The sequence below is a fragment of the Gopherus evgoodei genome, chromosome 8 (genome assembly GCF_007399415.2).
Source record: "Gopherus evgoodei ecotype Sinaloan lineage chromosome 8, rGopEvg1_v1.p, whole genome shotgun sequence".
Taxonomy (NCBI): Eukaryota; Metazoa; Chordata; order Testudines; family Testudinidae; genus Gopherus; species Gopherus evgoodei.
In genome coordinates, this window is record NC_044329.1 from 77,461,892 (window position 1) to 77,489,276 (window position 27,385).

Below are 27,385 nucleotides of genomic sequence, written 5' to 3' on the forward strand. Positions count from 1 at the left end.
CCCTGCTATTTTTAATATGCTAGCTCAAGTATAGCTAAGCTAGCGCATGTATGTCCAGCCAGGCTGGGAAGCACACTCCCAGCTGCAGTGTAGACATACCCATATTTGTATGTAGAAATAAAAAAACTGGACTTTCTTGGAGCAACACTGTTGAGACACTACAGACTGCCTAAATTCAGAGCAGTGATGTTCACCCTTAGTCACTATTCCCAATCTTGTCTGCTTGTTAGGATACTGGAAAATATGGCACTCACCAGTACAAAGTAGTAGGCATACAGAGCTGCCAAGTGATGAATTACAAAAAATTTATCACCAATTGCCTTCCAGTAGTAAGTAATAAGAAACAAGTCTGTAAAAGAAAAAAACTCATTAAATTATTACAACATATGCTACCTAAGGACCATAATATTTCTCTTTAAAGCTTTCAGTATTACTGCAACCTAAAAGGAAAAACCTTTTTGGTTATCTGAGCTATGCATATATTTTTAATGGCAAATGGTGTCCAACTCAACCCACAAAAAGAAAAAAAAAATCTGCATTGTCTTTGCATTGAGCATTTCTAAGCTCAAGACTTCTATATCCCTTCCCCCACCCCCCTGCTCCTCAGATGGACATTAAATGTGAAAAGAAAAATTAGGCCTAAGCACTAGTTAAAATATTTTAGCTCTTCCAAAAATGTTCATAAATCTTTATATTTTCTACATGAAGGGAGCTGCCTGGCCACAGCTTTAGCAGGAGGTACACTGTGAGCAAGAATAGATCCAGGGGGAGAGAGAGAGAGAGAGAGAGAGAGACTTTCTTTCTCTCTCTCTCTCCCCCTTAGGTCCTGGTCTCGAAGATGATTCATGAGCCCACAATAATTGTATCAAGAAACGCAGAGAGAAAGGGGGTTGAGGACACTGCCAAAATACGACTGGGTCTACTATGGGAATGGTGGAGCAGCAGACGTTATTAGCAGGGCAGGGACCCCTAACGCTAAAAACATTAGCTCTTTGATTTGTTGAGCCCTTTGATTTGTTGGCTTCATTTATTCATAATCCACCAGTGATCACAGAAAATAAATAACCTGACACAGGCTGTCATTAAGAACAAATAATGGAGTGAAAGAGCACAATTGTATGTAAGGATGACAGCCACATCAGATAAAATTATTAAAAATATTTTCAACCTTTTTCACATAGAATCAGACTGTGGCTTAAAATGTGTATGAAGACAAGGACAATGGGGAGAGGAGTAAGTAGGGAGCTGTTCCTCCCAGCTTTGCTGGGATTGCTAAAAACCTGCCACTCGCACTCTATGGGCACAGGGGAGAGTGAGGACATTACTGCTGCCAGCAGCAGTAGACATCCCAAAAGGGGTTGGGGTCACAACTCCCACTCCTTCTGAATTGGCTGGAGGACCAGAGCCAGGATTTAAGGGTGTTCAGTGGACCATCTTAAAGCATGCAGTAGTTACCACACTATTGTTGGGTGTTCCTTCAGCACTCACTAAGGCAGTATTTCTCTCCGCCACTAGCAGGTTGCCTCCAGGCATTGTACCACAGTCTACAAACACAGCAGTAGCTTCAAAAGCTATACTGGACCCTATACTGTTTATAGAAGCTCATCACATCCTCAGAATAAAATTTAGATTATCTATGATATAGACAACGTATAATTACCAGAAATGAGGTAGCCTGTGGTAATAGCAATATTCAGTTTCACAATTGAAGGGTCACCCCTGTAAACATAAAAAATGATGTACAGTTCGAGCCTTTATAATAAAAAGTTAAATTTGCATAGGACATACAAACATCACAAACCATTCCCCTCATGCTGGGCCACTCATGTTTGACCCAGCCATGTAGCACCATGGGAATTTGGGTGGGAGAGAGGAGAAGTTGCTAATTAGGAAGACTGATACCAAAGATAGAACACATCTGCTGCCCCACGGAATTCCAGCAGCAAGGATCACCTCATGCCTTGGGCAGCTGGCAAGGGAATGGAGCTGAAACTCAGCAAGTCCCCTGGCATACTGAGGCATAATAAGGTCAGCTAATACAGAGTGCTTGTCAGCACCTTTGCTGACATTATTAAACACGCCTGTTTATGTCTCCTATCCTGCCCTAATTTTTAAAAACTTAGTTTGGGATGATAAGTACTAGTTGAGTGAGAAAGTTTTTTTTAAATCACAATCATGAGATACCATGTTGACAGCTAAAGTGCAGGGGGAAATGAAAGTTACTCTTCTGTAACCAAGCTATTTAAGAGGACCTCAGCACATTCTTACTCTTGGGATGTGCTGAAACTGTAGCTTGGACTGACAGAACCTTCTAACAGCAGTGCCTACCGGTGCACTCTTGTGCCCCCTGCACCTCTCCTCATGGCTCCTCAAAGGGCAAAGCCATAAAAGCGTATGTGGTGTGCTAACCACCTCAGTTCCTTCTACCACCTCAGGTCCAAAGTTGTAATTAGGACTCAGAGAAAGAGGGAAAGGTGGGAAGTGAATGTCATTATGCAGAATCCAACTCCAAGAGCTCTGGTTACAGGTGAACAACCTTCATTTGTTCTTTGAGTGGCCTCTGCACATTCCTACTCTTCGGAGTTTGGCAAGCAGTATTCTTCACTCTGTACAGTTATACAAGGAGGTCTCATTAAAAAGAGATTCTAACATTGCTTTACCAAATTGATCTAGATGCCACTTGTGAGGAATATTTTATGAAGTATGAATTGAGACTAAGTAAAAGCTGTATAGATGCAGCTTTGTTCTCACAGAGTGCACACTAAGCTCTTTTGGAAAAGGTGTAATTAACACACTCTTCAATACAGAGTCCAACCCATGTAGAAAGGTGTTGGGATGTGACTGCCCAGACTTTACTCTTTCCCCATAAGAAACAAACAGTCTAGGCAATTTTCTGCCATTCATATAGAAGGCTAATGTTCTGTTAGCATCCAAGGTATGGCGCTTACCTAGAGAAAGCTAAAAATGTAGCCTTGGAAAAAATACTGGCAAGTTTATGGACTGATGGAGATGATAGTTGTTCATTAAACCCTTCAGAATCTTTTTAATATATCATGACTAAATACAGTATTTTCTTCAACTAAACTATAGTGAGTAGACATAGCTGCAAGATGTACTTTTACCAATGATATGGAGAGTCACAAGCATTTCAGATTAATGAGAAACTCCCATATGGATTGAATAGGAACTGAACCTAGGTTTATTGTTAGTTGCCAGCAAAGAGAACCCTTTCCACTTACGACTGTAAAAGTTGATGCTTCCTGGAGTTTAACTGAATTCCTGTGCTTTTTACTCAGAACTATTCTATATCTGTTGGAATACTATTCTGCCAAATGGAGGCCTGGATGGCAAATCTGACCTCTCTGCTGGGCCCGTAGGCTGAAGACAGATAAACTGTTTATGATAGTTGCAGTATATCCCACAACCACTATTGTCTCACACAGGCCAAAGTAACTTTAGCTTTCTCTTGTTCAAATATTTATGAGAACTCTGAATTAGAAGAATTTGGGGCTGAGGGGACACAGAGGAGGAAACCTACTCCCTAGTCTACAAGAAATGCATCAGAGATGGACTGGTTGTCCACTCCTGCTCTAGAGCAATACCTTGGACATTTGGAGTTACGTCTTATTGCAAATAGGTCCATCTCCAGGTACTCCCACGGGGAAAGCATGTCATTCTCTATAGATTTCCCGAGTGACCATCTGTGCTGATCATGAAAGTCTCTGCTCAACTAATCTGCCAGTATGTTGTCCTTGTCTGCAAAGTGAGGAGCTATATGATAAATTTGGTGTGCCATGCACCATTCCCACAGAGCTTCAGCCTCTTTGCACAGCTAGTTGGAACATGCTCCCTCTGCTTATTCATGTAAAACATTGCTGTAATGTCAGTAATTATTTGAAATACTCTGCCTGGTAGACAAGGGAGGAAATATCAGGTTTTCAAGTCCTTTCACTCTTAATTCTTGTATTTTGGTATGGAAATTTTTCTCTCAAAAATTCCAGATACTGTGAATTGTCAAATTCTTGTAAAGAGACCTCCAGCAATTTGGAAGGGTCAGAGGTGACTACAGCTGACTGAGCTGGGGAGTTGAATACAACTTTTTTTAAGACAGTGTGATGTTAATTCCACCATATGAAGGATAGGAACATTCGGCAGGTCATTTCATTAACATACAGTCTTGCTAGCTAATACTGAAGAGGTCTTATCTTTAGAGCTGCAGGTAGAGTTATGCATGTTTCAGAATTCATAAGGCTCATCAGCTTGAGGAAGACCATCATTGTTTGCCGTGGGTTCTTGTGTAGTATTTCCAAGTACCTTTCTTCTGGGACAAAAAAACCTCTCCTCTGTTGTACTTCCTTAAAGTAAAGGCAATAGTCAGCTTCTGATTTTAGTGGCCTCTTAGCTCACTTGGTACGTTAAAGGAAAGGCATTTCTTCTTAATTTTTCAGTGAATTATTAAAGTAATTCTTGTGTTAACCTTATAAGTTGATTTAATTACTCATTGTAGTAATTGACAAGCCAGATAAACTGAATCACTGATCTACTGATTCAATTTTGACAGAATTTTGATAGTAACCTTGATTTGATCATTGTACTGTTTTACATTTGATTAGGGAAATTAGAAGTAAATTAGTGACAGTTGTTTAGCTTCATATTTATTTGATTTTTTTATAGAATCCATAAAAGCACACTAGCATGGCTCTTCTCTCAAAACTCCAGTACATAAGAACATAAGAATGGCCACACTCGGTCAGACCAAAAGGTCCACCTGTATCCTGTCTGCCAACAGTGGCCAATGCCAGGTGCCCCAGAGGGAATGAACTTAACAGGTAGTGATCAAGTGATCTCTTTCCTGCCATCCATCTCCACCCTCTGACAAACAGAGGCTAGGGACATCATTCCTTACCCATCCTGGCTAATAGCCATTAATGGACTTAACCTCCAAGAATTTGTCTAGTTCTCTTTTAAACCCTGTTATAGTCCTAGCCTTCACAACCTCCTCAGACAAGGAGTTCCACAGGTTGACTATGCGCTGTATGAAGAACTTCCTTTTATTTGTTTTAAACCTGCTCCCCATTAATTTCATTTGGTGGCCCCTAGTTCTTACATTATGGGAACAAGTAAATAACTTTTCCTTATTCACTTTCTCCCCACCACTCATGATTTTATAAACCTCTATCATATCTCCTCATAGTCTCCTCTTTTCCAAGCTGAAAAGTCCTAGCCTCTTTAATCTCTCCTCATATGGGACCCGTTCCAAACCGCTGATCCTTTTAGTTGCCCTTCTCTGAACCTTTTTTAATGCCAGTATATCTTTTCTGAGATGAGGAGACCACATCTGTACACAGTATTCAAGATGTGGGCATACCATGGATTTATATAAGGGCAATAAGATGGAGACTATCTTATTCTCTATCCCTCTTTTAATGATTCCTAACATCCTGTTTGCTTTTTTGTCCGCTGCTGCACACTGCATGGACATCTTCAGAGAACTATCCACTATGACTCCAAGATCTCTTTCCTGATTAGTTGTAGCTAAATTAGCCCCCATCATATTCTATATATAGTTGGGGTTATTTTTTCCAATGTGCATTACTTTACATTTATTCCCCTAAAATTTCATTTGCTATTTTGTTGCCCAATCACTTAGTTTTGTGAGATCTTTTTGAAGTTCTTCACAGTCTGTTTTGGTCTTAATTATCTTGAGCAGTTTAGTATTATTTTCAAACTTTGCCACCTCACTCCCTTTCTCCAGATCATTTATGAATAAGTTGAATATGATTGGTCCTAGGACTGACCCTTGGGGAACACCACTAGTTACCCCTCTCCATTCTGAAAATTCACCATTTATTCCTATCCTTTGTTCCCTGTCTTTTAAACCAAGTTCTCAATCCATGAAAGGATCTTCCCTCTTATCCCATGGAAACTTAATTTATGTAAGACCCTTTGGTAAGGAACCTTGTTAAAGGCTTTCTGGAAACCTAAATACACTGGATCCCGGTTGTCCACATGTTTGCTGACCCCTTCAAAGAACTCTAGTAGATTAGTAAGACATGATTTTCCTTTACAGAAACCATGCTGACTTTTGCCCAACAAGTTATGTTCTTCTAGGTGTCTGACAATTTTATTATTTACTGTTGTTTCAACTAATTTGCCTGGTACTGATGTTAAACTTACCGGTCTATAATTGCCGGGATCACCTCTAGAACCCTTTTAAAATATTGGCGTTACATTAGCCATCTTCCAGTCATTGGGTACAGAAGCTGATTTAAAGGACAGGTTACAAACCATAGTTAATAGTTCTGCAATTTCACATTTGAGTTCTTTCAGAGCACTTGGGTGAATGCCATCTGGTCCTGGTGACTTGTTACAGTTAAGTTTATCAATTCTAAAACCTCCTCTAAAAACACTTCAGTCTGTGACATTTCCTCAGATTTGTCACCTATAAAGGACGGCTCTGGTTTGGGAATCTCCCTAACATCCTCAGCCATGAAGACTGAAGCAAAGAATTAATGTATTTCTCTGCAATTATTTTATCATCTTTAAGTGCTCCTTTTTTATCTTAATCCACCAGGGGCTTCCTGTTTCTGATATAATTAAATGTTTGTTATTACCTTTTGAGTTTTTGGCTAGCTGTTTGTTCTTCAAACTCCTTTTTGGCTTTTCTTATTACATTTTTACAATTAACTTGGCAGTGTTTATACTCCTTTCTATTTATCTCACTAGGTTTTGACTTCCACTTTTTAAAAGATGCCTTTTTATCTCTGTCATAGTATCTTTCCCCAATCTGAACCTTAGAGTCCAAAAGTTGGGGTACCAGCATGAATTCCTCTAAGCTTAATTACCTGCTTAGATCTGATAAGCTGCCACCAATCAGGAATTCCAGTGCCTGATACACTCTGGTCCCCCCAACACCTTCCCTAGGGACCCCAAGACCCAAATTCCTTGAGTCTCACAACAAAGGGGAATAAACCATTTCCCTTCCCCCTCCTTCCTTCCTCCCAGCTCTTTCCCGCCCTGGGTACACTAGGAGATCACCGTATTCGAACTCCTTGAATCACCACACAAAGAGGAATGTTACCTTCCCACCTCCATCTCTTTTCCCTTCACCCAGAGGCAATACAGATTCAAACTCCGTGAATCTAAAACAAAGAGGAAATTCATTTTTCTCTTCTCACACTGCTCTCTCTCCCTTCTCCCCACCAATTCCCTGGTGAGTACAGACTCAATTCCTTTGAGCCTCAACAAGGGGAAAAAAATCAGACAGGTCTTAAAAGCAAAACTTTTAATAAAAGAAAGAAAAAAAGTAACAAGTGTCTCTGTAATTTAGATGGTAAAAGTTACAGGGTCTGTCAGTTTATAGGCACTAGAAAGAAGCCTCCCCCCAGCAAAATACAATTTAAAATACTTCCAGCAAACTACACATTTGCAAATACAGAAACAATCAAAAGACTATAATCGCCTTTCTTACTAAAATATTCACTATAAGAGACTGTAGCAGGGAGATTGGCAACAAAACTGGTTGCCCATCAAGTCCCTTCCAGGACCCAGAGAGAACAAAGCCAAACCCAAAAAATACAACAAAGGCTTCCCTCCACCAAGATTTGAAAGTATCTTGTCTCCTGATTGGTCCTCTGGTCAGGTGTTTGGTTCCCTGTTTGTTAACCCTTTACAGGTAAAGAGACATAACCCTTAACTATCTGTTTATGACAATCTCTCACTGCTTTTTTTACATGGTTGTTAAGCTACGGTGGCCCTTTTTTAGTTCTTTTACTGTATTTTTTAATTTGGTTTATACATTTAAGTTGGGCCTTGTAGCAGGGCGGTTACCCTGCTCCTGAAAGAAAAGGCTAGGCTTACTGGGGAAGCAGCCACAGTTGGGGCCATGCCCCAGTCAGGGCACAGCTGGCCCTATAAAAGGGCTGTGAGCCAGGAGCTAAGTCAGTCTCTCTCTAACTGTGGAGAGAGAAGGACCTGGCTGCCTGGGAGCTCAAGGTACTGGGAGTAGAGCAGGGCTGGGGAAAGACAAGAGGAGCTGGGGAGCTCCAGCCTGGCAAATCCCCAGGCTGCAGGCCTTGCTAAAGGCCTAAAGAAGGTACTGGGGCTGGAAAGGTGCAGTTTGGGGTTAGGCAGAGGCACCTGCTCCAAACCCCATGCCGATGATGAGTGGCCATGATAGACTGAAGTTTTCCCCAGTGAGCAGGGGCTAGATGATGACTGGCAGTAGCCACTGAGGCAAGGTGTGTGAGAAGGTTGGGGGTTCCTCACATCCCTTGGACCATGCCGCTTCCCGCAGCCCCCATTGTCCTAGAGCAGCGAACCATGGCCAGTGAGAGCTGCGATCGGCCAAATCTGTGGACACAGCAGGTAAACAAATTGGCCTGGCAGGGGCTTTCCCTGAACAAGCAGTGGCAGCTTTGAGAACCATTGAGGTACAGGACACTTCCCTTGGAGCCTTCTGGAAAAAGGTTCTCTTTGCGGCTGCCTTTCTTCAACTCTTTTAAATTCAGGGTAATACCTAGAGGCAGGCCAATATGTGATGTGGAAGCTTGTCACTCCCAGTCCTGCTAGTAACTGGCAGGCAATTCCCTATCATAATACCTGGGTGAGGAAGGGTGATCTCACAGTCTGAAAGGTTGGAATCTATAGTCTCACTAATGCTTTTGGGGTTTGCTGACCCATCTCCTAGGACAGGAAGGTTAAGGAAAGGTATCAGGCCATTTGTAGCCTGATTTCAGATCCAAAGAAGTTCCTAAGACTGACAATGATTTGGTTTAGCAAAAAAGACAAGATATTTCCCTGGGAAATCAGTAGGGGAAGATTCACATATTGCCAAGGAGGTTTATATAGCTACTGAATCAGGCAGCAATATGCAAGTGCAGATATAACCAGTAAAAGACCACCATCTCAACCTTCCTGGAGCTGCCTAGACTGAGCTGCAGTTCTTCCTTTTCCTTCACAGAAACACAAAATTGCCATATCACATTAGACCAGTGGTCTTTTCTATTCTAATATCATACTTCAAAGGAAGGTTCACAAACTTCCACAGTAGACAGTTATAGAATAGCCTGCTTATTTGGTGAAGTTTCATATGAATTCCTGTCAGTTAGTGATTTACTTATGAGCTGAAGACCTTCCTCCTCCCACCAATTTATCTCTCCTATTCTCAACCTCTGACTTCTCCCTCCTTTCTATGACTTTAAAAACAATACCTAAGTAGTCTATAAAGTCACAACTTGTATTAAGAAGAAAGGAAAAACTACTACTATGGAACCTTCTATACTATCAAGTAGTACACACAACTCAGTTGAATAATCACCTGATGTTTCATTATAACTCTTGTCCATCCACTTATCCCTATTGTTTGTTACATTTAATTATGTGTAATGCCTGAAATTAGATTCTAAACTCTTCAGTCCAGGGACAATTAAGTTTAAGATTCACATCCAGGCATTAAAACCCTGAAAGTTAACCCACCTAGCTGGGCCACACATAGATCCAGAAGCATTTCAGACAAAGCTGCCCTAAAGGCCCTGGACCTAAGATTTTATGCACAACTAACTCTGAAGGACAGGGTTGATTTGGACACTATCACATAGCCACCCACAATTATACACTGAGAGGGCATGTGGCAGAAGCAGGGAAGTGAAGCTGGGGAGGAGGCATGTGGCCAAGTTATAACAGGCATTTGAAAACTTGAAGTTTGCATGTACTTAGTAGCGACTTTCTAGAGTTTAACAGCTAAAAGTCTCTGAAGATTTCATCCTCACAGAGCATGCTCAAGCCTCTCACAGCTACTAGTGCTGACCAGACTGTGCATGCACCATTCCCACAAAGCAATGGAGCCCAGGAACACTGGGTTTCAAAGGACTTTATCTGTAATGGCTGCTCCAGGCCAATACCAATAATCAGTTTATGCAAAATAAAAATACATAGCACTTTATATCTTCAAAGTGCAGTTCAGATTTTGACTTGTTCCTTGAAGGTGCTGTATGCTCTCAATTTCCATTGAAACCAATGGAAATCAAGGGAGCTTAAAATCTTGCAGGACAGAATCCTAAACAATTATAATAATATCCCTGTGATGAAATGGTGAAAGTATTATCCCATTCTTACCAATGAAAAACAAACACAGCAATATTAAACAACATGCCCAAAGCCACACTAGTGAGTGGCAAAGCTGTGATTAGAACTCATAACTTCATAGCATCCAGTCCTGTTCAGTACACCACACCATATTGCATTCTATTACAGATCTGTAAACAACTGAGCAGTATGAAATGCAGACCTTTGTTCTGTTCTTTTAAAACCAGGTGAAATATTTTTTTTCATTTAAGTTTAGTCTGATCCCCATGTTGTGATTCAGTTTAAAATAAAGTTATGGTGGAAAGATGAGTTAAAGCTTTCAACAACAAAAAAAAGTTTAATTATACAGGTAAAATCAACATTTCTTCTTACATAGCTTTAAAGAAAGAAACAAGTCAGTTCCAATAAAGGGTAACAGCTTCAACTTTCTGCTAACAATCTCATGAATCAACTCAAACAAAATCCTGTATTATACTGCAAAAGTCTGTTGGGTGGGGCGGGGGGGGGAGACAAACACCAAAGACCAAAACTTATTTTATTTTAAGTTGTAATGCAGGAAGACCTTCTACTTAGTCGGAGGAACTACTGGAAATCATTGACAGGAGGAGCAGCAGCATTTACTAAAGCGAGAACCTCTGCTTTACCACTATAGAGAAAAACCTTTTCAGAGGGGGTGGGGAGCTGAAGAAAAATTGATATAGTGTCTTCATTTTACACTTAAAATCTCATCTAACTTTTGGTCATATTTTTCCCCCTACAGACATTCAGAGTGTGCAACCAACCTAATTCTCAATTACTAAGGGACAATTTCCACTCATTGATATATTTTGCTTTCCACAACAAATCTCTGTACAACTTTTCATGAGTGATGTACCCAAGTATTCAGATTCTAATATCTAAATTGTATTGTTAAATCTATTCACCTAAATTTGGATTATTGCTGATTATGTATACTATGTATCATATGACTTTTAAAAACTAACTCTTTTCCCAACCCATGTATTATATCATTTAACATTAGCTTTAATAAAATGTTTATATCTTCGTTTTTTCACTTTTCAAGCAAAACAGTAAATAGACACAAATGATGTCAAATCTGCAGTCACCTTTTTGATTGTTTACAGTTGTATTTTCAGAACTGTGCATTAAAATTGGAGATTGAATTTCAATTAACAGTCTTGAGAAAGGTGTGTTCATACTACTTCATAGAAACTGTTATACAGTAGGCTTATAATGACATTTTAATTGGCAAAATAATTTGGATTTTACCAGATAGTCAGGACAGACATATAAATGACCCTCTACATTTTAAGAGAAACTGAGTGATAATTTGGCTAGTTATTGCTCTTAACACGATAGCAACATTGGGAAAAAAAAGATGTGGGAAAATGGGAACAAAGAAAAAAGTCATATTTTTAAAGTCAGTTTGATACAACTTGTCTTACCAGACATGGTCAGCATTAACAGCTTCATCATACAACAAGATATATACACAAAAAGCACCAACCACCAAGGCATGGAATGTGGATACTGTCCTGAAAAAAAGACATATATATTACATTTGTGATTACCATTCTCACTGATACCACAATTTAGAATATATCATCTTAAGTGCAAGATGGTATATTTCCAAGGAAGTTCTGAATGATTGTACTATAAAGACATTTCATTTTTATATTATATCAGCTCATGGAATTACTTGTTTTTTATATAGACTGCAAAAGTATACATAGGGAAGGAGGAAAATATTTTTGGTGCAATCATTGCTGCTTTTTTTTTTTTATAATGACAAAGCAGTTAAAACATAAAATTAACATACCTTGATAGCTGTCCCATTTACTGACACTTATCTGAAAAAGCAAACTCATGACTAAGCTCTTTAAATTCATTCTTCCAGCAATAATCAACTTGTTAAACGAACCAAAAGGAGACTTCTTGTACTTTATACTGAATTCAAACTGTTACTATATATGCTAGGTTAGCAGATTTCTGTTTGTAAACACCAAATTTAACAGCTGGAATGCTTTTCTGTTCTTGTTTTTTTAGGTGGGTGGGGAAGGCCGTAGATTAAACAGAAACTCTAGCACTGACAGCTTCAGAGAAGGACAATCTTGTGCATATGACCCAGCTTCTAGGTCACTCAGAACAAAACTGAATAGTGCAAGACTGCAATACACAAATATGAACATCGTAAGTTTGCTGAGGGAGTAGAAACTACAGTATATATGATAATGCTTATTTTGACACACAGCTTCATCTTCAGCACAATTCCTAAACTCAACCTATTTCCCTCCTCTGCATTAAAGATGGCTTGGAAGGAGGTCTGGCTACATCTATGCTAGGCCAAATGCCTGCAAATTTCAAGTTGGATATACACCTCTACCCCCAATATAATGCGGTCCTCAGGAGACTAAAAAAACTCATCGCGTTAGAAGTGAGACCGTGTTATATCGAACTTGCTTTGGCCCCCCTGTTCCTTGTTCCCTGAGCGCCCCCTCCAGAGACCCCTGTCCCTAATCACCCCCAGGACTGCATCCCCTACCCAACCTCCCTGTCCCGTCTGCTCCAACGTCTATCCACACACCCCGCCCTCCGACAGGCACTCAGCGGCAGCAGCGGGAAGCGGAGCAACACGGCCCCAGTCCGCTCCACTCCGCCACTTCCCAGCCGTGGCACTCTGCTTCCCACTGCCGGTGAATGCGGGGAGCTTGAGGAAAGGACGCCCCTCATACTCACCTGCGGCGGGAAGTGGAGCACCATAGCTGGGAGCTGGCAGAGTAGAGCGGCCTGGGGCCAGGCTGCTCCGTTTCCCGCCACCGGTGAGTGTGCGGAGGTTGAGGAAAGGATGCCCCCGCACTCACTGGTGGCAGGAAGTGGAGTGACATGGCCCCAGGCCACTCTACTCCGCCAGCTCCCAGCCGCAGCGCTCCACTTCCCGCCGCCCACTTCCACTTCCCTCCCTATGAGTGCAGGGAGGCTGGGGAAAGGACACCCTCCACGCTCGCTGGCGGCAGGAAGCAGAACGACACAGCCCCAGTCCGCTCGCTTTCCTTGCCCCGGCCCCAGCCGTGTCACTGGGGAGTTGAGGAAAAGTCCCGCACTTACCTGAGAGCGGGAACAGAACGCTGCAGCTGGGAGTTGGCGGAGTGGAGTGGCCTGGGGCCAGGCTGCTCCACTTCCGCCGCTGCGGGTGGGGGTGGGAGTGGGGGTGGGGGAGGGATCCCTTCCCCCAAGCCCTCTCCCCCGAGCGACACGGCTAGGGCCGAGATGAGGGAAGTGGAGTGGGCTGCTCCTGGGCCCCTACTAATCCCCCGGGTCACTGGGACTGCAGGGCCCCCAAAAGTGCCCCCCACCGCTCCTGCCTCCCAGACTTGGGGGAGAAAGCCCCTAGCTGCCCCCGAGACCGTCTGCCCCTTATCCAAACCCTCGGCCCCGGACTGGCACTCTTAACATGCTGCTCAGAGCAGCGTGTCAGAGCTTAACGGGGTTGTATGCGAACCCGCGTTATATTGGGTCATGTTATATCAGGGTAGAGGTGTATTCCATAGAAGACAGCATAATAAGGATGCATAGATCCAAAATTTGTGAAGTGTGCATCCAATTGTGGATTTAAAACACTGCAGTCAGACACAGGGGATACCATCTTCTCTGAAATTAATACTCACTCCTACCTTTTTTAATTTTAGTGCAAAAGGAAAAGACAAGGTACAAAAATTATGTTTACTGTAACCTAAATATTTCAAACATAACATTTCAAAATTACATGTCATGCTGTAAGACTTTTTGGCTCCCAAGGACAGAGTTATAGCGAGATAGAGGTGTATATTGGAATTGGAAAAGATTGAGAAAAAGGACAACAAAAATAATTAGGATTATGAGACTGCTTCCATGTGAGAAGAGATTAACAAAACTGGGACTTTTCAGCTTGGAAAGAGATGACTAAAGGGGGATATGATAGAGATCTATGAAATCCTGATTGGTGTGGAGAAAATAAATAAGGAAGTGTTATTTATTCTTTTCTTTATACAAGAACTAGAGGTCACCAAATGAAATTAATAGGCAGCAGGTTCAAAATAAACAAAAGGAAATATTTCTTCACACAACGCACAGTCAATGTGTGGAACTCCTTGCCAGAGAATTTTCTGAAGGCCAAGAGTATAACAGTGTTAAAAATAAGAACTAAATAAATTCATAGACAATAGGTCCATCAATGGCTATTAGCCAGGATGGACAGAGATGACATCCTTAACCTCCGTTTGCCAGAAGCTGGGAATGGGTGACGGGATGAATCACTTGATGATTACCTGTTCTCTTCATTCTCTCTGGGGCACCTGGCATTGGCCACTGTTGGAAAATAGGATACTGGACTAGATGAACCTTTGGTCTGACCTAGTATGGCCGTTCTTATGTACAAGGAAATGGTAGTTTGAGGGGTTGTCTCCTTATCTGTCCTAGCTTTATGTTACGTCTTTTCCTGCCAGGGAATGGTTTGAGGTAGTAAAGATTGTATTTCCCTATCATCCCAGTGGGCTAGGCGCAGAAAATTTCTGTTTGCAGGCAGCCCAGGGATCCCAGTATGGCCATAGTGGGGCTCCATATGGGAGAGGAGGTGGCATCCAGGATTGTTCCCACCATTTGTGGTGACCTCCCCAGGCTTCCTCCTTGTCTCTATGACTAACATAGAATGGGTTCCTATAAAAGTGGGTGGGAGAGCCCTACCCTGAAATATGAGAGGCTGAATGGACTAATTGGAGGTCCCATTTATCTTCCATTGATCTATGAGGAGGAAGAGCCCCAGCTGAAAACAGTGCAAGGAGTCAGGCAGTACTGCTGACACATGAACGTCTGGTGACCGAGTGGTCTTGGTGCCAAGAGGCATTCGGTGCCCATGATCAGCAGTGATTCCTCTGCTACAGTCAAGTCCTTCAAGTACCTAACTTCTTGAGGTACCGAATAAAGCATTGGTACCAATATGATGATCTTTCTCTAAGTGGACAGTACCAAAGGTTTGGATTGCTCCAACAAGGGCACCAACAGAGGCAGATGCTTCAACTTACAGCATACCAAGGGACCTGTCATGGGGCAGTACTGGAGGTAGGGTTTTGTCCAGTTATACCAGCTGGAGGAATGTCTCTTCTTGCCATCTCTGACATGCCCAGATGGTACTAAAGCTTGCTTGGAGCTGAGTTTGTTCTAAGAAGAGCTATGGAGTTTCCTGGCTCCACTGGTACCACCGGGGTAGCCTGTAGCCTGAATGGTACTGGGTAGAGAGGTGGACAATTCTGAGACTATTGACCCAGTGGGAGACTGATGTCTTTTAGGAAGAGACTTCCTGCAAGGTGAGTTGGAGTTCCTCTTCCTGGGGCATCTGGAGGTCTCAGAAACCTTCCCTTTTGGGGGGGGGAGTGATGAAGTGAGGTTGACAGGGCACTGGATGTGTCTGGAGATTGATGTACTGGAGGGGGAAGTCTCCTGACCTGCCTCTGAAGCAGAGAAAAGAGAACACGCCATCATAAGCCTCAGCTTGATCTTCCCATTCTTCCTCACCCTGCATTTAAGGGCTAAACAGAAGTTACATTCCAATGGGATGTGCGAATCTTCCAGGCAGCTAACACACCTGGAGTGGTCATTGCTAGCTGGGATGGCCTCCCGGCAAGTGAGGCACCATTTAAAAGAGCTGGGCATGTCCTCCCCAGGAAAGCAAACCTTCCAAAGGGAAGGAGAAAAAAATGTAAAACTAAACTAAACAGCTATACTAAGCTAAACTAACAATAAAATTTTGATAGATGGAGGCACACTCGAGGTGGACACGTTAGAGCTCCACCTCAGGCTGAGGCAGATGAAAAGGAATTAGAGGTGATTCACCTGTCCAGCCGGATGTAGCCTCAGGCAAGGCATGAGGCTGTGTAGGGTGAATGTACAAGTCAAATGGACACTGCCAGCAGAAATCTCCAACTGAAAACACATGCTGTAGTGGGGTGGTCACCTGGCTCCTGCCCGGAGGGGTTAAAAGCATCCCTGGAGAGGGCTGTGGCTGGGGAAAGGCTGATAAGCCACAGCTGAGGCCATGCCCCAGTCAGGGCACAGCTGGCCCTATAAAAGAGCTGTGAGCCAGGAACTCTAGATACACACTCTCTCTAGCTCCTTAGAGAGAGAAGGACCTGGCTGCCTGGGAAGCTGACAAGGGTACCTTGGCTGGAGCAATGCTGGGGAAGGGCAGCTAGCCCCAGGCTGCAGTGTGAGTTAAGGGCCCACAAGGGTACTAGGGCTGCAGAGGGGAAGCCCAGGAATAGGTAGGGACAGCTGGTCCAACCCCCCTTGCCGATGACAAGTGGTTTATAGACTGCAGTCTACCCCAGGGAGTGGGGGCTAGATGATGACTGGCAGTAGCCAATGAGACAAGGTGGGGATAGGGGCTTGAGGGTTCCCCTGGAAGAGGAGGCCCAGAGATGGAGGGGTTAGTGCTGGGGGCAGAACCCTGTTATACAAGGGCACTGGGGTCCGGGAGGGACATGGCGGCTGGCGGCAGACAAGACACCGGCCTGCAGAGGGTGGTCCAGGCTGGAAGAGCTAATTCCTGAGACAACCAGCAGGATGCACCGTGCCAGGGGGACACTACTCAAAGAAGAAAGACCTCTGACATACACATTCCTTCTTTGCACTCCTTAACAAAACTAGATGTAATCCAGCATTTACAGTAAACTGGAGGGAATTTTGCTTAGATCTTCACATAGGTTTTGGGAGATGGGGGTATTTTCATAATTTTTACATCACCAGTTATATGCTGTTATATATTTGGGAGCTTAAAAGTTACTAAATTACTGAATCAATTCATTATTTGTATTTATTTTTAAACACTTTACCTTGAATTCCATTCAATCTTCCTTTTTTGGTTGAGATTATTAAAAGCAGGAGTTATTCTTGTTGATGCCCAAGAACTTAGGACATGGAACAGAAGCTGAAATATGGTAAAACTGGTAACAGCAGTGCCAATAATCAGTTTGTTGAAGGTAGCCATTATTCTTCAGCCTGTTAATTGGAATGGCAGAATTACTGTCTCAGTCCAGACATTGATTAAACTATTTTGTTTAAGTAGCTGCAAAAAGAATTTTCTGCCTCCAAGATAGTAACTTAAGTAGAAACAAAAATAAAATTTAGTGCTACACAAAACACAATAACCTTCAGATTTAAAACAGTGATATATTAAGTAGCCATTTCAGTTGCCCTATAAAATAGTGAATGTGTTCAGTCTGTACCTCAGGGGAGGGGAGGGGAGGGGAGGAGAGGTGGAGAAGAAACGCAAACAATTTTTTGGACATTCCTAGATATTTTCTAGACAAGGGGTGGGCAAACTATGGCCCAGGGGCTGCATCCAACCCCTCAGACATTTTAATCCAGTCCTCAAGCTCCCGCCAGGGAGTAGGGTCCACAGCTTGCCCCACTCTGACGTTCCAGTCAAGGAGTGGGGTCAGGGGCTTGCCTGGAAGCAGCAGTGGCTCCTAGAAGCAGCAGCATGTCGCCTCCTCCGACTCCTATACATAGGGGCAGCCAGGGGGCTCCACACACTTTTTACCCACGAAAGCTTATGCCCAAATAAACCTGTTAGTCTTTAAGGTGCCACCAGATTCCTTGTTGTTTTTGTGGATAAAGACTAACACAGCTACCCACGATACTTGAGTGATGGGACTATTATTTCAGACTTATGAAAAGAATTTCAGCACCACTCTCAGGGATTTAAACATTTCACTTCAATAGAAGTTAGAGGGATTTGCAAAACTAAATTCCCATACACCACATAGAAGAAAAAAACAAAACAGTTATCTTCCTGTATCCCAAAAATAATCCAATTCTTTCATAAGAGAAGCTAAACAAAAGAAAGACAGGATAACTCATAGTAATTAAAAGATTTAAAAACGTTCAAAGGCAATATTCTTAAACTGTCGTAAGAGACCGGCGTATGGAAATAACTTTTAAGTGTATTTTGAGGACCTTAAATCTAATTAAAGCATAACTGCTTAACCAAGATTTTGACTAATATTTCACACATGGTAATAACTGTCTAATAGTCAGCAACTTTCTCTAGAATGTCCTAGAAGTAGAGTCTTTCTATATAGAAAAAGGGGCAAGGAATACCCATGCCACCTTCCCTCTGTTCCCCTGGAGCTGGCAATAGCCGATTATTTGCATACACTGCATCTGCAGTCAGTGTGTAGGTGTACGTACACTAACTGATGGAAGCAGTAGTTGGGCCTGTTTAGTAAATCCGTGGAATACTTTGAGGTGTGCGACAGAGCTGTGATCATGTATGAAGAGATTTGTATCTTGCTTCTTCGTGTGAAAACAGGGGTGCATGTATACCTTCAGTATGAATAATTTCTATGCAGAATTCTGTAGGTTATGTCAGTAGCAGAGCATAGTGCTTTTATTACAAGAGATATTGTCAGCAGTAAGGTGGAATATGAGAGGATTCTTAGGATGGTTAAGTAAAGTGCCAGGTTGTTCACCAGCAGGCAATTGCATTGGCACATTCCCTTTTACTTCCAAGGCAACCATGAAGTGGCTGTGTAGAAACCCTCTCATGTTTTTTTCTTTATTGAAGCATTTGCACTGTAATCCTTCCAGACTGTACATCTGTGCAAGTGAAGAAGTGAAAAATTTCTTTAAAATGATTCACAGGTGGATCCCCTAGAGACTTTAGTGAGTGCCCATGCACTGCCTACAGGCGACTTTAGGCCGATTCGCCCGATTCCCAGGAATCAGGTCCCGCGCCTACAGAAGGGCCCCGTGCCTTAGACACTTTTTTTTTTTTTTAAACTTACCCCGGGTCCTGGCTGCGATCTGCTCAGGGGTCTTCCATGGTCCCACTCCCTTGGAGCGAAGGTGCAGGCGGGAGCATGGCAAGCCCCGCTCTCCCGTCTGGAGCCCCGCCAGAGCGCGGCAAGCCCCGCTCTCCCGGCTGGAGCTCGGGCTTTTAAATAGCCTCCAGAGCCCTGGGGTAGTGAGGGGCTCCAGGGGCTATTTAAAGGGTCAGGGCTCCAGCTGCCTGCCTCTGCCACCCCAGTCCTTTAAATAGCCGCCAGAGCCCCGTCCACCCCCATGCATTCCCAGGCTCCCGTGGCTATTTAAAAGGTCCAGGGCGGGGTAGAAGCTGGGGAGCCCCGGGCCCTTTAAATAGCCCCCAAAGCCCGGGATAGCAGGGAGCTTGGGGCTATTTAAAGGGTGGGGGCTCCAGCTGCCTCTGCTGTACCCCCTGCCTTGCCCACACCAGCCCCGCTCCCCCTGCCTGCAGCCAGCTCTGCACCCCATGCCACAGCCAGTCCCTGTCAAACCCCCTGCCATGTCTCCAGTCAAGCCCTGCCAACACCCGTGGCCCTGCCCTAAGCCAGCCAGCCCCCCACACACAGCTTCCCGCAACAGCCCTGCACACCCTTGCCCTGTCTCCAGCCAACCCCTGCTGCAACCCCCTTGCCTGAAGCCCAGCCAGTCTCACACTCCTCTGTCTTCCACCCTGCCACCCCTGCTGCATCCCCCGCGGCCCTGCCTGAAGCCAGCCCGCCCCACAAACCCCCTATCTCCAACCATCCCCGCACCCCATGCCCTGCCTGCAGCCAGACCCTACGTCCAGTCAGCCCCTGCCAGCCCCATGTCCACTTGTGCCCTGCAGTTCCCAGGGCAGTAACCCTGCACACCTGCTTCAATGAGGTGGGCAGGGAGCAGCTGGGACCCACATATGTGAAACAGCAGTCATTAATAACCAATCAACAGCATATATGATGCAATGTACATAATTTATAATTGTATTATTTATATAGTTATGGAAAATAAATAATACATGAAAGAAATGAAAGGCTTTTTTTTTCCACTTTTTTTTTTAAGTCATCTCTGCCAGGGCCCCGCTGAAAATGTTCAGATTGGGCCCCGCATTTCCTAAAGCCGGCCCTGCTGCCCTAGGTAAAAAACTAACCAATGGAGACCATTTTGACCTACATCAGAACAATAATTTGATTTCATCCAGTCATTAGTGCCTCTCAGTTTAACAGTACAATACAAGGCAGCAGAAGGAAAACTTTGCAGGGAGGGAGAATGCCTTTAAGTTGGGAACCCAAATGACACCAAACTTGGATCACTAATGATTCCCTGCACACCCTGGGGCACACCAAATTTTAAAGCTATTGGTTGGATTTTAGAGTGGAGTTGAGCTTTAAAACACATAAAATAGTGAGAAGAGAAGCACTCTAGCCTTTTTTCTGTATTTGTGCATGTGCACTGTAAAAAAATGTACATTCTTAAATATTGTTATCAATTTGGATCACCCAAAGATTTACTGGGTGCTGTGCACTACCGTGGGTAAAATTCAGCAGATAGATATTTTGACCCACAGATTGCTAGCTCTGCACAAAAATACCCACCTGGAAACTTTTTGAAAAATGACAATTTTGGGTGCTTATATCTCTACAACCCGTATATCAAATGACCCCAAATTTGGATCACTATTCTTACTCTGCATCCTCCGAAGGCACACCAAAATTCAGAGGAATCCAACTGAGCATGTTGATTTTGGAAGACTTCAAAAAGTCAAACTTTATACAGAAATTGTGACACAACCTGCAGCTGCAGCACTATAATAAGACTACATCTACACTTCAGACTGGAGTGTGATTTCCCATCTTGAGGACACATATCTGTCCTAACTCTGATCGAGCTAATGCACTAAAAATAGAGTGTAGCCCTAGCTGTGCAAGCAACGGGAGGGGTTACTCACCCAAGAACTTTTCTATCCAAGACAGTAGGCACATATTAAGGGCATCTAGCCCATTGTGGTGCAGAGGCTACAGAGCTAGCACAACTCTGTCTCAGAGAGGGGACTCTGATCCCCAGCTTGAAGTACAGATGTACTCCATGATGTACAAAACAAGTCAAAATGTGAAGGAAATTGGTTCAGTAATTCTGAAGCTCTGAGCTGTTAATTTTAAAGCGGAGTGCCCCAGTGATAGAGACTTCCCAATGTTTTAATGCAGTGATCCACACACTTTTTTCATTGTGCCTCCTCCTTGCCCGTCATGGAACCTGTCTGTGCCTCCTCCTTGGGAGCCGTGGTCAGGAGCAGAGCTGCGGTTGGGAGCTGAGGCCAGAGCTACAACTGGGTCCACGCCTGGGAGCAGAGCCATGGCAGGGACTGTGGCTAGGAGCAGAACCATGGCTGGGAGCAGGGCCACAGCTGGGGTCAGGAACAGGGCAGTGGCTGAAGCCCAAGCTGTGGCTGGGGGTGGGGGCAGGGCCAGCGCGAAGATGGAGGCAGAGTGGGGCTGGGTGGTGCTCCATCTCTATCCCCCTGAACATTTCTCCACGCTTCCTGGGGGGGGGGGGGGGAATGTGCCCCACAGTTTGGGCACCACTGTTCTAATGCATGTTAGCTTTTAGATGACACAAAAATAATCCAATATATTTTAATTCAAATATGTTGACATATATTTCAAAATATTATGAACCAATTTTCTTCAAACTTAGTTCAGCCTTTATTGGAATAACCTTAACTCAGAGATGCTCTTTCCTATGTGCCACCCTCTATTGTAACAAGCTACTGTACTTGCTGTGTAAGGGAGCACATTTGCACGCAGACAGCACCCCAAAGTATGTAACTTCTCCCAAATGGAAATGGTTCATGAAGTCATTTGTGGGTAAATCAGGTTGCGTGTTTTTGGAGAATGAAAGAATGCATGCATGCATGCAACAGCAACACTGGTTGCCTGTTTACTCTTTCCAGTGCTGACAGACCCTTTGTTTTGTACCTAGGCACAGAGCCTTCAAAGTAAAAGGAGCTGTGACGTTATTGACATGAATTGTGACTGTATAGATCATTGTTGTAAACAAGGTCCTATAGTTGCACCACATCTTGTACAAATGAGGTCAAGTTAGGTGTCTATCAAAAGGTTGTAATTTGCTGGTTATGATTATGCTGTCTGTATGGGCATATCATTTTTGTATCTGAAGTTATGATATTGGCTATGTACTTGTATCTCAGTGTACTGCAAGAGATGATACCTAAAATGTCTACAAAGGATAAACCCTCTTTCAAAATAGAAGGAATTCTGCACTTGCCTGCAAGCCCCTTCCCCCCAGTTCTGTAGCATGATTCTCAGAGGTACTAGCCATCCAGAGCGCATGCTGATTTTAATAGAAACCATAGGTAAACACCACCACTGAAAAAAATCAGGCCACAATGAGTTGGTAAAACATGCACTACATTAAAATTTTGTTTCCCTATGGCTACAATCTGGTTTGTTAGAAAGTCACTAAGCATTTAATTTTGCAAAATTCTCCTCAGACTCTCATGATTTTTTTAAAATGGGCAAGAAATTCCCCTCTCTCCACTCCCATTATTATAGAAAGTAAGTTTTATTCTTGGTCTGGTAAACATTCATAACAATTTTGCCAGACTGAGTGCAAGAGCTAGTTTTAGATAGGCTCTCTCAAAAGACTTTTGTACATACTGTAATGAAAATCTAGGAGCTAATTTGGAATTCCACTTGAGCAAGATGAAAGCAGTGTTGTATTTTAATTCAAATAAAATAAAGGAGTTGAGCATGTACATAATTTCATAGACAAGCATAGACAAAGAGCAGATCAACCATAAAAATATTCACGAGTAAAGATTTAACCTTTTAAGTGAGGGGGTTAAGTTAGCCCTAATTGTGTATCTTGTTTAATTTAGCAACTTAACTTTTACTAAACATGGCTTTTTAAACACAAACACAAAGGATTAGATTGACAAAGAGGACATACGTGCTTAAATCCAACATGTAAGTGCAACAGGCATCTACCACTTAACTGCCATCTAACCCTGTAGGCACCTAAATTTCCACTAGTAAAGTCCACTAAGGGCCTAAATTTCTGCCTGTGCTCATGTGCAAAGCTGCCTAAGTCCTGATGACTCAAGCTACTCAGCACCTAACTCACGCCTAAGCCTTGGCAGGATTACAAACGAGGTGTTCCCCTGCCCATCCCCTAGGCATGCTCAGAACACAATTGATATGCACAAAAGATAAGGAGGCGTAGGTCTCCTATCTAATAGCCCCATGATGATGCTGTTAGTGATTCTAAACAATATGTCATACTATCCTAATTATCTGATGTAATGATTCCACTTAAGAAGGAACAATTAGTTGCGTACATACAAAATGGGAAATGAGAGCCTAGGAAGGAATATTGCAAAAGGGGATCTGGGGTCATAGTGGATCACAAGGTAATTATGAGTGAACAGTGTAACTATTGCAAAAAAGAAAAGCAAACATTCTGGAATGTATTAGTAGAAGTATTGTAAGCAAGATATGAGAAGTAATTCTTTCACTCTGCTCCACACTGATTAGGATTCAGCTGGAGTATTGTGTCCACTTCTGGGTGCCACATTTTAGGAAAGATGCGGACAAATTGGAGAAAGTTCAGAGAAGAGCAACAAAAATTATTAAAGGTCTAGAAAACATGACCTATAAGGGAAGATTGAAAAAAATTGGGTTTGTTTAGCCTGGAGAAGAGAAGACTGAGAGGGGACAGGATAACAGTTTTCAAGTACAGAAAAGGTTGTTACAAGGAGGAAGGAGAAAAATTGGAAATTTTTAAGACCAGGTGTCATAAACAGATAAGTAAGAGTTAATAGAACAGAAGTACTTCATATCTCTTTTGCCTGTAAAGGGTTAACAAGATCAGTGAGCCTGGCTGTCACCTGACCAGAGGACCAATCAGGGGACAGGATACTTTCAAATCTTGAGGGAGGGAAGTTTTTGTGTGTGCTGTTACATTTTGGTTGTTGTTCTCTCTGGATTCTGAGAGTGACCAGACGTGCAACCAGGTTTCTCTCCAATCTCTTTGATACAGTCTCTTATATGTCCAGAATAGTGAGTACTAGGTAGATAAGGCGAGTTAGGCTTATGTTTGTTTTCTTTATTTGCAAATGTGTATTTGGCTGGAAGGAGTTCAAATTTGTATTTTGCTGAAAGGATTTTAATTTGTACTTGTATACTTAGGCTGGGAGGGTATTCCCAGTGTCTATAGCTGAAAGGCCCTGTGACATATTCCATCTTAAATTTACAAAGATAATTTTTACTGTTTTTTTCTCTTTAATTAAAAGCTTTTCTTGTTTAAGAACCTGATTGTTTTCTTATTCTGGTGAGACCCCAGGGGACTGGGTCTGGATTCACCATGGAATTGGTGGAGAAACAGGAGGGAAGGGGAAGAGAGAGGTTAATTTTCTCTCTGTGTTAGGATTACTTTCTCAGGGAGAGTCTGGGAGGGGGAGAGAGATGGAGGGGGGAAGGTGGATTTTCCTCTCTGCTTTGAGATTCAAGGAGTTTGAATCACAGTAATCTTCAAGGTAACCCAGGGAGGGGAAGCCTGGGAGAAGCAACGGTGAGGGAAAGGGTTTACTTTCCTTGTGTTAAGATCCAGAGGGTCTGGGTCTTAGGGGTCCCTGGGCAAGATTTTGGGGGAACCAGAGTGTACCAGGCACTGGAATTCCTGGTTGGTGGCAGCGCTACAGGTACTGAGCTGGTAATTGAGCTTAGAGGAATTCATGCTGGTACCCCATCTTTTGGACCCTAAGGTTCAGAGTGGGGAATTATACCATGACACCAGGTTAGACAAACACCTGTTAAAGATGGTCTAGATAATACTTAGTCCTGCCATGAGTGCAGGGGACTGTACTAGATCAGTGGTTCTCAGCCAGGGATACGTGTACCCCTGGGGTATGCATAGGTCTTCCAGGGGGATACATCAACTCATCTAGATATTTGCCTAGTTTTACGACAGGTTACATAGAAAGCACTAGTGAAGTCAGTACAAACTAAAATTTCATAGAGACAATGACTTGTTTATACTGCTCTATATACTATACACTGAAATGTAAGTATATTTATATTCCTATTGATTAATAATAATATAGTAAAAATGAGAAAGTAAGCAATTTTTGTACTAGCATGCTGTGACATTTTTGTGTTTTTATGTCTGATTTTGTAAGCAAGCAGTTTTAAAGTGAGGTGAAACTTGGGGGTATGCAAGACGAATCAGACTCCAGAAAGAGATACAGTAGTCTGAAAAGATTGAGAGCCACTGGACTAGATGACCTCTCAAGGTCCCTTCCAGTCTTATGATTCTATGAACATTTTATTTTATAAACTGTCTTGCTTCAATCATCATAATAGCTAGACATGTGACAACAGAGTGGACAAAAATGTTCAACAAAACTTTTTTTTCCTATGAAAAACGCAGATTGGATCGACATTTTTCGAATTCACGTTGAATTCATCAAATTGTTTTGAGTAAAAAACACTGAAAAAGCTAAATGCTTTGCATCAACATTTTTGAAACAAAACGTTTCACTTTTCTAATCTGAAATTATTTTTCCTTTCAAAAATTTGATTCAATTAAAAAAAACCCTAAACTAAACATTTCATTTTGAGTCAAACTAAACATTTGTAGTAAACAAAGTCTGACATTTTCAGTTCCGCTGCTGAACCAGAAAAAAGCAAACAAAACAAAAATAGTTATTTGCATACCTCTAAATGATAAATACAGATTGCCCACAGCAGCAGCAGCCCCCTTCCTATTATAAGTCCTAATGACAACTTGTATTCAAACAGACAACTAAAATGCTTTAAAAAAGTCAATGTGTTTTTACCGTGCTCTGAAACTGCAGAGATTAGTCTTATTCCCCTCCCAAAACCAAACTGCAAGGTGAATTATGTGTTGCAATATTGCTTACCAAAAAAGCTTATTTCCTCAAACCTTTCAGATACATCAAGAGTCTTTAGTAGAAGAGATAAAAAGAAAAAGTGGAAAAAAAACTTGATAGTGGTACTGAACATTTTAAAATCACTAACTTAAAAAAAAAGACACAAACAAAAAAAACCAACATGTGGATACTGTTATTCAGGAACAGAAGTTTCTAAAACCAGAAACATTAATAAAAACATTTCCTGAAATTTCAGTTTCAGAGTATTAGGTGGCTGGAGGAGAAGGGAGAAGACAGGAAATCAATTACACCTAATTTTTAATTTGTTGAGATGCAAACATTTATTTGCAATGTTTAGCAATCAAACATTGCTATAATACCTAGCAAAGGAAAGCCAGATTGTAAACATATTAGAAATAAAAACCATGTAATTCCTAGTATTATTTTTTGTCCAAGAGGACAGATATTCAGACAAACCAAAAGTGAACATTATATTATCATTTACAAAATTCAGTTTAAATAACAGTCTAAGATATTATATGTAGGGGAATAAGGACATCGGATTTTAAAACAGTATTTTAAATCTGAAAGTGTCCCTTTAAAAGTATTAGTTTATTCAGTGCAGCATTTCAGAGAGGCTGGACCAGTTCACAGCACTATAGCGGTAGCATATTGTAGAGACAGGACTTGATGCAATTTGACAGCAACCCTGCAGGTCTAGTGGGCAAAAACTGGAGCTGCAGTACCAGCTGCCTGCCCCGATTCCAGCTTTCATTTCCCCTCTCCCTGCTGGACTATGCAACCTCCCCTCCCTCGCGCCACCTGTCCCACTGCCCCGCTCCCTCCCGGGGCTGCACAACCGCCCCGCTTTCCCATTAACCCTCTCCCTGCTGGGGCAGAACCCGCGCCCCGTTCACCACACCAGACCCCCTCATACACTGCCACGACCGCTTGCTCCCGGCGGTGGGGGAGGGGATTACTGGGAACCTGCCCGCCGCCGGTCCCTCACACGACGCGCCTGGAGCTGGGCTGCACAGCCCGGCTGGAGCGGGGCTCCCGGCCACTCCCCATTCCCCCGGCCCGGAGTGCCTGCCCCGCCCCCGCCCCAGGCGGGCGGGCTGTTTCCCTGTGGAAGGCTGCGCGCACCCTTACCTGGGCTGGGAGGCCAGACGGGAGCTAGTGTGGCTGCAGCTCCTCCCCCATCCCTGCCGGCGCTGCGGGGAGAGCCCTTCGCTGCCTGCCACCCAGGATGCTCCGAGGGCTGCTGCGACAAGCCACTCACTGCGGGATCGGGTTACAGCAGCCTCGGTCTTAAAGGGGCCGAGCCTCCGCCACCTGCGAGGGAAGCTGCTGCCCGTTAGTGCCAGGGCTGGGTGCGCTGGGGTGGAGCTAGCGGCCTCCGCGCGCACACTGTGGGGATGGGGTTCGGGGCAGGTAGACGGCTCAAGCGCCCGGTCTCCTCCCCGTGGAGATGGGATTCAGGGCTGGGGGTGGGGGGAGTTGGGGAGACTTCCTCTTCGCCCACCCGCAGAGCCCCATGGTGCTAGGATGTAAGGGGGCCCTTCCCAGTTGGCT

At 43.3% G+C, this 27,385-nt stretch overlaps 1 protein-coding gene across 1 annotated transcript in view; it reads right to left on the reverse strand.

Annotated features, from left to right (window-relative positions):
* Window positions 1-27,133, reverse strand: part of LOC115655990 (cytochrome c-type heme lyase) — an 86,979-nt gene extending 59,846 nt beyond the window's left edge. Inside the window, exons 1-5 of the mRNA XM_030572137.1 lie at window positions 26,963-27,133; window positions 16,950-17,115; window positions 11,532-11,621; window positions 1,661-1,719; window positions 255-349 (exon numbers count right to left, since the gene is read on the reverse strand). Coding sequence (XP_030427997.1) covers window positions 255-349; window positions 1,661-1,719; window positions 11,532-11,621; window positions 16,950-17,104 — 399 coding nt within the window. The 5' untranslated portion in view covers window positions 17,105-17,115; window positions 26,963-27,133. The remainder of the gene's footprint in view (window positions 1-254; window positions 350-1,660; window positions 1,720-11,531; window positions 11,622-16,949; window positions 17,116-26,962) is intronic.
* Window positions 27,134-27,385: the final 252 nt, after the last annotated feature.